This window comes from Cygnus atratus, chromosome 1 (assembly GCF_013377495.2).
Source record: "Cygnus atratus isolate AKBS03 ecotype Queensland, Australia chromosome 1, CAtr_DNAZoo_HiC_assembly, whole genome shotgun sequence".
NCBI lineage: Eukaryota > Metazoa > Chordata > Aves > Anseriformes > Anatidae > Cygnus > Cygnus atratus.
Window position 1 is genome coordinate 119,754,304 of NC_066362.1, and position 14,290 is coordinate 119,768,593.

Consider the following 14,290-nt stretch of genomic DNA (forward strand, 5'->3'; position numbering starts at 1 on the left):
TGTTTTTTCTCTAGATTTTTGTTCTTGGGAGATAATCTAAATATGAATGACCTTTGATTTCAATGATAGTCATTTACGAAGTCATAGTTTAAAATTGTCACTCCAGATTTTCACAGGTAAATGTCTAATATGAAATTAAATAGTTTGTTTAAAGAATACTTTACTCTCTGTTGTTCTTAATTACTGACTTTCATGGAAACTGCAAATTCCTCGTAGCTATCCATGCTTTTGCAATATTATCTAGCAACAGAATTAGATAAATAGCTTATTCAACAGATATTTTATTGATTTTTTTTTTTAAACATTAAGCCCTAGAAAACGTTTACGCTAGCCTTTGCAGCTCATGAAAACTAGAAATATAAATCATGAAAACCATGGGGTTCCCAGCTAAATTTGCAAAATACAGTATGATACCCATTCTGCTGAGAAAACCTCAGCAGGAAGAAAACAGGATTTGCATTTTATGGAGATCAAAAAGCAAGATTTCTTCAAAGCAAGAAGGGAAATGAGAAAGTTTGTTCCTACATACGAGTATGTTGATGTCAGTGATGACAAAAAAAGTAATTGATAGTAGAATGGCAACCTAGCAACCAGTGCCTTCATGAAATTAATTGTATGTGCTGCAAGCTTGTGAGCTTGTTAGTGGTCCTTATGGAGTCAAAACACTGTGTCAAACAGGAATAATTTCTGTTTAAATTGGTTCCCAGGAGTGGCTATTAGTTTGGATTTGGGAAACCTATTTTCCTGTAGGTTTCTTTAATCCTTCTCAAGGAAGATTTGTCTGAATTCTTGAACCAAGGAAGGGGAGAAAATGCCATCAAAGTTCAGTAGTTTTCCTTCTGCTGTGCTAGAAACATAACTGCAATGTTTTTGGCCTTAGCATAAATATTTGATGATGCTTTGAATAAAATAAAAAGCAGGTATATTTTCTGTTATTGACCAATATTAGAGTGAAAAAATTGCATTGGCTGACAGATGAACTAAGAGATATAAATAAATAACTTTCCTCATATCTGGAATGAAGAATGTATGTCAGAAATGCAGTTTTAAGGGATGATTTTACAGAATATAGTTTATGGAAATATGAGTTGACTTTCTGTGGTAAATTATGTGTGTCTAGTCATAGCAACATTTGACCCTCTGCCTTGCAATCAGTAGAAACTAAAGTTGTACAAAAGTTTGCAGTAAACTGCAAGAAGTTAACAAAGCAATAGTATTATGTCTACTAAATCTCCTGGTGTATGTATATATGTACCTAATTTAATTACATTTAGTCTTGGGATGTTCTCTTTGTAGTCTTTGTAGTTTAGAGTGCTTTTAGTGATTTGTTTTTAATACTTTTCTGTTTTTATTTGCTCCCCCCCCCCCCCCTTTTTTCCTTCTATTATTCAAGTATTATTTCTCTGAATTAATTTATACTTTCCTCTATGGGAAATTATTGTCTTCCTTTGTTCTGGGTCATATTTATGCTTATTTTCAAGCTTCTATAGGGATTTAATTATTTTTGATGAAATAGAAGTGTTACTTTCTCAGAATTACAGTAACCATTTCCTACAAAGTGAAAAACATTGAAGTCAACTGGTATATAAGTTTCAATATATGCAGCTATAGTACATAATTAGAATTCAATTTATCACCATATTTGTGACTCAGGGTATTCTCATTCCATTAAATATGATATATGATCCATCATATATGATGAGTTGGAAAGGATTCAACTTGTTGAAATTTCTTGACTTTTCAGATTTAATATTCTTAATTAAAACCATTTGGATATCATAGCAGGGTTTGAAATTATATTTTTTTCTATTTAAACATAGTTCTAAAATAATGGTTCTCCTGGATATGGAAATTATTTTGCAAGCCAGGCCTTCAGTGTTACTAGGTTATCTTTGTTTTCAGTTTTAATATTCTGCCATTTTCTTTTCTCCATGAGTTCCTTTAAGAATTATGTGTATGTGCATGTTTCTGTGTTTCAGATTGGAGAATTTGTATACCTGGTAGAAGGAACAGGTGATATACCTTTACCTTCAGGACTGCTTCCAATGGATAGTCCAAATGTTTTGCATATTAGCAGCACATTAGAAGGTAAAGTAAATTGAAGTGAGGGCAGCAAAATAAAGCAAATCATTCTTTGTAAATATTCTTTTCTGTTAAGATTCATTATTTGTATCTGGTATAAGCAGTTGTTGGTTGTGAAGTGTAAGAAAGTGTAAGAAAGGTATTACAATGTAAGTATGAGATATTTCTTTTAATGTTGTCCAGTCCATTCTCTTCAGAGCAGCAGCGATCTGGTTATTAGTTATCTCATTGGACTTGTATGTGAAGTTGTTTTTAACAGTCTATATCAATATTTTTTCATATTTTCTCTTCTATTTCAAATGTAGTCTGTAGCCAGATAAACCAGGACAAGTCAATTTACCTAGAGTTTTTCTACTTTTAGAACACATGAATATTGTATTAAGTATTGTGATTTGACAGATAATCCAATACTTTTGTCTTCAAACAACCAATGATAAACTGCTGTCAGTCCTTTTTCAGAACCGGTGTGGCTATTATTCAGTAGGAAGTTAATTAACTGTCTTTCTGCTTGTTACTAAATGTAGATTCAGACACCAACTAATCTGAAAATAATTATTAGGTATATAGCCTGTTTCATTGATAGTGGTTCAGACATACTTCTCCATGACTGAGTCTGGAGGTATGAGTTATTTGGCAGAAAGGGGGAAAAGGGAATTGAGAGGGAGGGGCAAGTTTTAATGTTTTTTTTTTTTTTTTTTCCAGGATGTTCTCAGGCAGGACAGTTTTTAACATGCTACAAAGATCAAAAAAGAATTAACATGTCTAGGTCAAAATGAGGCATTTAGAAAAACATGAAACAATTTCTAAGCCACTGCTCTCAGTGCACCTCTAGTGATATTTTGTATTATAGCATTTTAGCTATTCTAGACTTTTCCTGGAACTTCCTGCCTATTATAAGGTTTTACCTTTACCTTTAATCTTTGGATTAGTCTGCTCAGAATCATGTTCATGGGATCTTCATATCCTGGGAGCTTTGTATCTCAGCCATTTTAAGCCAGATTGGGCAGAGATCTGATTTTGTGGACCAGCTCTACAAAGTAAAAAGTATTCACTGAAAAAAATACAGAGATGTACATCAGTTATGAAACTTTCTCTGCTATGCGTCAAAAGCTAACCAGAGCAGTATAAGATTATTTTGATTTAAGGCACTTGCATGAATTATCAGAAATCTACACACCATTTCTCATTTATTAATGTAAGCTCTCTTATCTGTCTCCATTCCTTTTCTGTGAAGGGTAAAAATATGCTGCTTTTGGCATGCATTTTGCCAAATAAGATCGAACATTGTTTTTCTAAGATCTTTTGGTACTAGTGCGTGCGTAAAAGCTCTCACCCACAGTTTTCCTTTCCAAGATATTTTTTTTTTTTTACTGATATTTCTAAATATGAATGTGAAAATTTGAAGTAAGTTAAGTGTATGTACAGGAGAGATAAGGAAACGTTTGTTGGTATTTATTTCAGAGAGCTTTAGTGAGAACTATGGATTTCAGAACAGTCTACTTAGAAACACTTTGAGTTTTGCCATCTCTGGTCAGGATTATATTGATGGTGACTCCTTTTAGGAGCAATGCAACATCATCTAGAGGAATAAAAGAGTGGTTGTGTTGTATAGGAAACAAAGATTTTTTTAAATTTTATTGCCATTGCAGTAGTAGTAACACTGAAGTCTGGGATTTTTGATTAACCATGAAAAGCAACTTCTATTTGGATTTCAGGTTGTATCAATTTTTATTTCCTTGCTATGATTAAAAATAAATAATTTTTTTATGGAAGTAAATAGCATTTACTGGAGAAGTAGCATGTAACTAAATGTCAAAGGAATTTTGTATTCAGGTTTTTCTTTGAAGGTTAAGGATTTTAAGTACTCTATGAAGTTACAGTAGCAGTTGACAAATATTGTTTTTTGTTGTTGTTGTTTGTTTATTTATTTATTTATTTATTATTTAAACAGGTCCAAGTGCAGCAGAGCCGGTTTTATATTTGAAATGCAGTCTTGAGCAGACTCTTGAAGAAAATCTCAGGATTCCATTGATCAATGAATCAAGAGAAAGGGCTCTGGCTATTGCTGCACAACAGCAAATGTCAAATATTGAATATGAAAGAAGAAAGATCACAGAGACTCTGGATAGCAGTAGCATCCGAGTTGCAACTGCATTGCTAGGGCTGTCCAGAATAGAGGTGAGAATCACAGAAATCTGGTCCTAGAATTATTTAGCTATTCTTGTTTGTAAGAATGAAATTTTAAAGTTTCAGAAAATAGTCTAATGAAGATTATTATTTTTTTTAACATATTCTGCAATCTGACAGTTATTAATCCTCATTTCCCTCACACAACTTGAATGTTCATTCTGAAGTTGCTTCCTCACCCATGCTATTAAAAAGTCATCCTTTAAGAAATGTTAGCTGCAGTTAAAAAGAACATTGATGGTTTATTTCAGTTAGCTTCTGAAAAATACATATTGATTAAAGAATCTTTTATATTCTATGTATTGATGTCTGTATTAGTGTCCTTATGCTCATTTTCATAAGGAATGAAAATTCTCAAACAGAATTTTTATTTTTTATTTTTTAAATTATTTTGTATAAGAACAGACATATCAAAAATAAATTGAGGAGCAGGAAAGACTTTTTTCTTGTTTTGCAATCAACACACCATACTTTTGGAAAGCACTGGATCTTCCTTATAAGCTATATCTCCCTATCTATACATAATTCCAACCTAGGGGTATTTTCCCAAGAATTCAGCATCTAGAAACAAATCCCTAGATAGTCCAGTAAACATTCAAATAGTATTTGTGAATGAATTTATAATAGCAATACTCCCAAATAAACAAACTTTTTTTTTTCTCATATAGAATTCAAATATAGATATCTGTGGATTATGCTCAAACTGTTTTTTTATTTTATTTTATTTGATTTCCCATGTGAACCTGATGCTGCCTGGCCTCGGGCAGTTGGCTAGGAAGTTGTATGTTATTCCAGTTTTTCATCTGGACTCCTTCCTGAGTATGGTTCCCAGTGCTGCATGATTCCCAGTGCTAAGGGGAGAGAATTTTCCCTAGAGTCTTGAGATTGTTAAATTTATGCCTTTTTGTTTACAGATAAGTTTAAGAAGTAATACAAATCAAATTAGTTAATGTTAATATGTTTGTCATGGGACAAGAATTGTAGCCATGTAATCTAGACTCAAATATTTTTGTTTTGGATTATACCTACTACACTCCTGTGGTGACATTTCATAAACTTTTCTTAACCAAAGTCCTTTAATATCACAGCCAGTTAACAAAGACTTGATGAAAGACTTGACTGCTCCAAAGATGTGTATTTAATTGAGATGGAATGTAATGGTAATAGTCTCCTTATGACTAGGTATGCTAAGATCTAACACGAGTGGTAAAATTACTTGTATTGAAGAACAGTGGAGAACAATTAGTTATGAAATGTGTCATGATGGGTACTACTGAATAAATCATCATGTGAGAAGTGAAAATAATATGCAAAAAGACATGTTTTGTTTCATGTACAGAAAATCTTTTAATTTCTCATGAGCAATAAAATAAAGTAGTTCTGCTATATGCTGCCGTAGAAAAAACTTAATTTAAAAATATTTCTCAGTATGGAAATCCAATATGCAGATAAATTTCTAAAAAGTGTTCTTATCATTCTTTTTGTTATGAATTCTGTCTTGCTATCTGTATAAAAGTGAGAGTATAGAAATTCTGGTGGCATTTACTGAAGAAACTTCTTTTTTGAGGGGGGCTTCTGCTCTGCAACTTAATTCGGAGTCGAAGTATTCTTTTATGTTCATTGTCTAAATATCCCCTCCACCATTCCTGACCAAAAAAGACCCTGTCCAAAGTTTTTATTAAACTGTAAATTTTCCTCATGTTCACTTAAATCCCATTGAAAACAGTAATAAATGCCAGCTGTATTTTGAAGTTAGACTGGATATACATCTTCAGGAATGTATACTGTGTGTTTTTACTTGACCTGTATGCGTGGTTGAAAATACTGGCTATTTTTGTACAGTGCTTTTACACCTTTTCCTTGCTGCAAGAAAGAGAGATCTATTTTGATTGTCTTTGATGATTAGAGTTACTACAGTTACTAAATTTGTTGAACTTATCATTTATCTTGAGCATTGCAAATATACTGTGTTATTGGATCAAAAATTGAAATTGTGAGCAAGTCGCGTGTTAAATCATTGCATTCTTTCAGTAATGATTTCCTTCAGGTGTCTAATTTAGTTTTCATTATGAGATTTAGATGCCTCTTTTGATCTTGCCTTTATGTATTGTGCTAAAATTTTACTAAGATGTTTCATGCTGTGAATTAGCAATGCCTTTTACCAAAAGGAGGAGCTTGTTTGTCCATAAAATTAATTCTAAATGCTTTGATTTCTCAAAAATATTGTCAACATTTGAATATTAAAGTTAGCACAGTTAACTATACAGTAATTTCTTACAGAATGTCAAAATATTTTTTCTTTTTTCATATTTTTCATTAATCAGAAATTTTATGGATTAAAGAAACACCTGTCTACATCTGAAACAAAATACATTTTTATTTTAATATTTTCTCTCTTTTTTTCTTCTCTGAGTATCTTTAAAGGGACATAGAGTGGTTTCTGAGTAGGTGTTTTTACTGTAAATCTCAAAACGTTATTTTAAAATTAATGCTTCAGACACATGACATCTAGAAAATTGTACAGAACAGTCTTTATTTAGGAGCATCTCTCAACCATTTCTATATAACTGGACTAATTACCACTTTACAAGTTATGGAATTCTGCATTTAAGCCTGTATCTTTATATTTCTTAACCTGAAATTATTAGGAGATGATTGTTCATATGTATACATTATTCCTTCACTTGCAGAGATGTGAACTCCTAAAACCTCATAAATTCCCACCAGAGTTGAAGTATGTGGATTACAGCGTACAAGTGAGCATGCAAGAATTCTTTGACGTTCCTGAGAAACTCTCTATTCCAGTGTTGGCATCTAGCAGAGTTAATTTGAAAGTTCTGTCAGTAAAAGATGTTTCACCAGAGAAAATAGGTAAGAATATTCATAAATATAATGGATTTGATTTGTTCTCCCAGAGAAACTGTTCTCCTAAGATATCCTAAGCTCATATAGAAAATGGACTTTCTCTCAAATCCTATACTGAAATCTTAAATGTTTTCTTATTTACTTGGCTCACATTTTGATCCCTGTTTAACTAGCTTTTAAAATGATTTATGTAAACCTATATAGCATTCTAGGTTGTATTGCATAAAAGAACTAGACCAAAATTTATGTTTATATTTACCTGATCTGCACACATTTATATCACAGTTAATGCGTTGTCCCAGAATTATCCAATAACAACACAGACAAATATTTTTTGGCTTTGCTGGTTCAAATTAAGTAGTAATTTCCTTAGTAAATTTAGTAAAGGCTTGAAATATGGTTTATCTATTAATGTGAAAAATCCATAGATTCTTTTTATTGCTTATAAGTCTTGATAAGTAGACTCCTTCTGTAAGTCCCTGTACTTCTCAGTGGCACTTGAAATCAATCATGTGCTTTCACAGCCTATGTTTTTATACTCGTTGCACCCCATGCACTTTTGGTTTCTTTTCTGGAGGAAAAATAAGGAATTCCTGACAAGTCAGAAATTGTTACAGAATTGTTCTATTTAGATTATAGTATCTGTGCTGTAAAAAATTTTAAGGTCTCTCAGGCACATTTTCAGAAAGGTGAAAATGCAGTATTAAAAGCAAGTAGACTAGTGGTCAGTAGAAGCTGTAGAATAGAGGTATCACAGGTTGGAGGCTAAAATATTTCTTGAGTGACAGGGTGTTTAAATCCTAGTTAAAATTATTTTGTTGTCAGTTTTTAAAAAATAATTGCCTGTGTTTGTAATAATTGATGTAGAGGTGAAATTAAAAAATTGTAAAGGCTTTGTTGAGTGGTGTAGTGTATTCTTTGGATTTTACTGTAGAAATGGGGAAAATCATCGAAGAAAGAGAGTAAAATCTGCACAGATAAATCTAATAATGCCATGATACTGTGCTTCCATCATAATCTCAGAACAAAGGTTGATAACTGTCCAGGTGTCAGGTCACTATTACTTAGCAGCTTCTCAAATTATTTTTGCATTTTTTTAAATGTGGATGAACATATCTGAAAAAAATTAAAATATAAATTACTAAAATATAGTGAAAAAATACATTAAAGTAAGGAAGTGGTTACTTTTCTCTTAATTTGTGCTGATTCTTTATCCATCGAAGGAAAGTATATAAAAAAAAAAAAAAAAAAAAAAAAAACAATCCAAAAGAGCTGCAGAGAATACAATCTCTCTCTCTTTCTCCCCACACACACTTAGAATGTGGGAGCAGTATAAATGTCTGGCAAACATTTTAAGAACTCTGTTAACAAGGAATTAAAAGGTAAAAGTCAATGCCACTGAACATATTTTATTGTAAAATAGATCTTGTTAAATAAGCTTATTAAATATTTGACAATATTACAGATTTAAGATATAAGGAAGAATACAACATGTTTATCTTGCTTCCAGTACGACATCTTGACCAAAACCAAAACAATATACTTGTCTGGAACAAAAATAATAAGCTAAGCAGATTGAAAAACTGGAGGATTTTTTATTATTATTATTGATTCATTGCTGGAGAACCATCAGAAAGTGAGCCCTCAGGAATTAGTTCTTGCTGGACAATTTTAACCACTTTCCATTACCAATTTGGAAAATTATATAATTATATAATTTTTTATATATCAACTTCATCAAGTTAGTAATGGCAGATTTTGTGAAAAAGTATTTAGTTGGAATAGCTACATAACCTATGTATTTCAGTGCCATCAAGCATATGGAAGTATGTGTTGGGAATAGACTGCATGCTAAAACATATTAGAGACTGGTTTTGGAAAGACTCAGAGTTCTTTCGATTGCACCTTGAGTACCCGTCCTCTTAAATCTCCTCTTAAAGATACACAGAATGTAACTTTTGTTCTTTGCTAGGTAAAAATTTTGGTATGTAAGAAGACTACATACCACAGAGATTTATCACCATTGCCTTTGAACATCATCCTAAGGGCTTTAGTAACTTCAGATCATCAGAAGTAGCCTAGGAAGTAGTTTAATCCCAGTATATAGCTCAGGTAAAAAGTAACTGAAAATAAAAATGTTTTTCTTTATAAGCCAAAAGATAATGAGTTTGGGGATGTAAAAACTCATGTAAGGCATATTTAACCTTGAAATAAGTTGCTTTTTTCATAGCACTGTATATTAGTAAAGAATGAGAAGGCTAAAATGTCAAGTGGAATTCAGATAACGTCTCCAGATTTTAAACAACAGAGAAGCAGTGTCCCAACGTACCTCCATGTTTCACTAAACAGACAAGTTGGTGGTTTCCATGGATATATCATGCGCAGAAATGTTTTGACTCTTGCTTCATCTGTCTCATTATGTGCGTATTTCCAGAGCAAAAACAGTACAAGTTACAATTAGTTCTAGGTTGTAGCTAATGGTTTCTGTCCCTTTGTTTTCCTTTCTTCCATCCCACGCCGTAATCCCTTATTAGTCAGAAAGTCATTAAAGTCATTATTAGTCAGAAAGCCACTTTTGTGGCTGGTGATAAAAGAAAGAAGTGGCCTTCCTTTAAGTGAGAAGTTAAGTGAGAAATTGTGCGATGGCTAAAGCTATGAACACAGGGAACACCAGCCAGTACAAAACAAAAGGCCTGTAAGACTGTCTATTAGACTGTAAGCTATGGTAAAAGTTTCATTCACTATTATGCAGCTATAATAAGGAATACAAGCTGTTATTACAAGCTATTATAGTTCTTATCAAACCTGTCTTTTCTACTGTTTCCTTCCACCCCCCCCCCCCCAAAAAAAAAAAAAAGAAAAAAAGCTTCAACTTTCTTAATTTTCTCTGATTTCATTAAAGGGTTGTTGTGATAAGCTTTTCAGCAACATAACCAACAGGTTTAATTAAGTGGCTGTCTTACTACACAGACCCCCTTTGTTATAGAACAGACTTTTATGTAACCAAGTGGTTTAAGGTACTCTTGGCCAACTTTTTCCCCATAAACCCTTTGTGTTTTCTATTTATTACACTGTGAGCAAGGCTAAATGTGGAAATAGCAAGATACAGTTGTGTTATGAGTAGTTATTTGCATGTGTCATGCCTGATGTTGATGTTGGAACAGGAAAGTTATTTTTTCATGTTTTAGGCCTTTATGTGAGAATAGGGGTTTCTGCTATTGTTATTATTAATTGCATAATGGGATGTAAACTTCATTTCTACCGGTAATTATGAACAGTACATAGAATGCACAATATAATTACATTCTTCTTGAAAAGAATGTTATTTATTATTTAAAGGAGTGCAGTAAGTACCCATATTGGCATGACTGTTGAATTTTAGACTGATATTTTGATATTTATTGGCAATTTAAAAAAACAAACAAACCAAAACAAACAAACCAAAAAAACCACCAGACCTTAGAATAATACCTAAAATCCCATTCGTTAGCAAAGAGGGTCACGGTTTTACATTCTACCCCAAAATCTACATCAGAAGCAGCAAAAAGGCACACCTCTAAACTGTGTTAATTTATGAAAATGTTATGCATGAATAACCAAGTTTACAATGCAGATCCAATCTCAGTATTTTTCTTACGTAAGCTATAATTGTAGTTAGAAATATGATATGTTCTCATTGCCATACTGACCAATAAGTAAAGTGCAGAACAACTAACAGTCTTCTTTCTATGACTTTTAAATGTCTCATATACTTTCTCACTCAGCATTGGTTTTAATCAGAACAGTCTCTCTCTCTCTCTTTTTTTTTTTTTTTTTTGCCTTTCACTAAAGCAATTTCCTGAGGCTTTAAATCTATTCTTCAATAAAGTGTTATCAGTAATTCTGTTATTTCATCCTAGTGTTCCATGGTCCGCATGCTACATAACTTTTCCAGTATCTTATTTGTTGTTGTTTTGTTTTGTTTTATAAAGCATAAAGTCTTAATCTTTTTAAGCAAAATTACATAGTTACTGGTCAAAACACAACTTTGTTATATTTTCATTTTACTGTTTATATTCTGAGGTTTTATTCTAACTCCTTATCATGTTAAGACCTTCAGAGTTCAGTTCTATGATTTAACTGGCAGTACAGTAATAAAAATTTAATTACATTTGCTAGTCTTAATCATAGAGGATAGCGAGCCAGAAATGGGATTAAAAGTGTAAAGAGTAACATTCCTTTCTTTCTCTATACAAAGAATTAAAAAAAAAAAAATTATTTCAAAACGTGTCTCTGAAAAATGATGATATAGGTCTTTATCCTTACAAGTTTCACAGCAGCTACATTTATTATGTGTATATATTAGTAGAAAGATGTTTTAGTCTTGCAGAAGTGAGAAGAAATTAAATATTAGACTGGATGATTTTCATTTGTGTTTAATACCTGCAATAGTTAATTCAGTGGAGAATACCTGCTTTTGCTAGTGCTTTTTGTTGTTTTTGTTTTGTTTTGATTTGTGAAAAACTTTTTGAAGGCCTTTCATGTATGCTGGAGTGTGAATAGGCTTAATGCTGTGGTGAAGAAAGTTGTTAATCCTCAGAAAACATATCAGAGCTTCCTCTACCTCGTTCTCTGTTCAGAATTTAGTATTGTCCTTCAGAAGATTCACGGAAACCTGGGGTCTGCCTAAATGAAGAATTTGTGGATAGAAAGAGAAGGCTTCAAGCTCACTTGGCAAATGAAATCTGTAGGGCTGAGGATGCTGATATGTGATTTAGGTTCTCATCAGTGAATGCTGACAACCACTTACATGATTGTCAGTGTTAAGGCTTATCTTTGTCTTTGCAATCTTGACACAATTACATTTGTGAGGCACAGAAGGTACTGCTTCTCTAAAGGCAGTAATAGATCTCGTGTTGTCAGTTCCTGTTTCTCATCATCACCAGTCCTGAGAGAAGACTTTGGACTCTTTTCATTTTAATTATGTGCATATTTGGACTTGTTCCATGCTGTGACTGGAAGGACTGCTGTGCTGTCCCAGTGGCATTCCCTGACCACCTTCTAAAGCTGAAATCACAAGAAACTTTGAATACAGAGAGAGTTTTTATGGCTCTCAAAAGTTGTAACCTGATAAGTATCCATCTGCCTTCATATATTCTGTGAACCATTAGGGTAAAGTGATTTAATAATTAGAAAACTTTGCTGTGTTTTTTAAAGATACAAGTTTTATAGATTTTTAATATAATTTCATTACTTTTAGAGTTGCCAGAGTCACTAAAATGCTCTTAGTAATGCACACACATATATTTATAATCTATTTTTTTCTGTGTTGTCTAGAGATTTCCTACCATGCAGTCATACTTTGTATATTTTTTTTAAAGGAAACAATGTCTTTCCTTAAAAAATTCTAGATTACAGAAAAAAAAAAAGGAATGTGTATTACGATGTACTATAGAAATCTCTAGCCAGCACTTCTTGTATTCAGCAATAAGCCTTCATTACTAATTTTGCATTAACTTGTTCTTTTGTAGTAAATGATATAAAAAGTTGTCTCTGAGTCTCCGTGTGTAATATTTGCTTATGCATTCAGTACACTTCTTTTTATTAGTTGTGAGCAATCTTCTCTGCTTGTAGGAAATTTTGCTTAATCTCCTTCTCCTTCTTCTCTTTCCTTCTGTTGCTTACTTTTTAAAAATCCTGTCTCAGACACTTCCTTCTTCTAGTCATGTATACATATATTACATTTTGATATATTTAAATTTTAGGCATCTATTTTTGACAGATCTTATCTCTGTTCTTGTGATGTAATATACAGAGACTTAAAAATTTTATTCTAGCATATTTTTCCAAATGTAATACTTTATAACTTGGCTAACCCTAGGGACTGTGTATCAGGTGACTTAAGAACACCTTAGTTTCACTATCTTTTTAAAGTTATTTTAAGTAAACTTTTTATTTGGCAGCATTTCAGTTGCCCCTTGGCATAGTTACTGTGTAGCCTGCTTATCTCTAAAGCTTTTACAACTATTCTTTAGGAATACTGAGGGACCATGTTTATTAAAAAGTAATCAACGACAACAAAATAAGCAAAAACAAACAAAAAATCAAGAAACTATTCATTCTACTTTATTGTAGTGCCACGCACCAGTTTCTGAATTTGATACATGTGCAAGGCTGCTGAGTATTTGTGACAAGACTGAAAAATATCACTGCCATTTGCATTTTTAAATCAATTAAGAAAAAACTGTTTCCATTCCGTTTCTTTTTCCAGCATAATCTTCCTTTTTCCGGTTGATTTAATGTATTTAAATTTTTGCTTAGATGTGTAAGGATGTACTGTATTTAAGTGGAGAAAAGAATCAATAATCAGTTAGTGGGCTTCTTAGAAATTCTTCTGTTGTATTCAGATAGAGCTAAAAAAATAATCAGCAAGTGAATGTGCACAGTGATAGCAAAAATTTCAAAACATATCAGCACTCATTAAGGGATGTAAAAGAATGGTTGCTTTTTCAAGACTACTGTGTAGAGTGAGGTTCTAATTCAGATGAGTTCATTTGAAGACCTGATACATAAACAGAAATCAGAAGAGTTCTGGGCTCTTCAGCATGGTTGCTTATTTAACCTTACAGGAGTCTGTGCCTGCAAATTCAGTCTTCAGTTTAATGTAGCCAATTACGTGTGACATGTGCGGTGTCAGAGGCTGAGTTAAGTTCACTGTGAGATTGAGCTTTGACTTTCTGAATAGATATTACCATCATTACTGAATAAAAGCTAATAGAACATGTATATAGCTGACTAACTGCTGAAGACATGTAGTTTCCTACCACTGGAAATTATGCCAACAGATTGTGATATAAAAGAATAGCATTTCTATTCTAGCCCTTATCCTCCTCACACAAATTATAATAGGCCTAAATAGCAATGAATCTACAATGTACTATTTTTACTAAAATCCAGCATATGTTTTTCATTTCATTCTAATGTCAACAAGAAGTGAGATTTTTATTTTATTATTTTATTTATTTTATTTTAAAGGTACTGTTCATTGGCTAACACATTTAGAGTATTAACTTTGAATTCAAGTCAGGCAGACCTAAAATGAAGAGTTGTAGGATTTTTAAGAACCAAAAGACATGGGCTTTATTGATTCCAGATAGTGATCAGATTGTCTTTTGTA

The 14,290-nt window shown here is 32.3% G+C and overlaps 1 protein-coding gene across 1 annotated transcript in view; it reads left to right on the forward strand.

Moving 5' to 3' along the window:
- Positions 1–14,290, forward strand: part of CFAP47 (cilia and flagella associated protein 47) — a 308,902-nt gene that overhangs the window by 125,470 nt on the left and 169,142 nt on the right. The window contains 3 exon segments of the mRNA XM_050712219.1: positions 1,980–2,088; positions 4,034–4,260; positions 6,960–7,140. Coding sequence (XP_050568176.1) covers positions 1,980–2,088; positions 4,034–4,260; positions 6,960–7,140 — 517 coding nt within the window.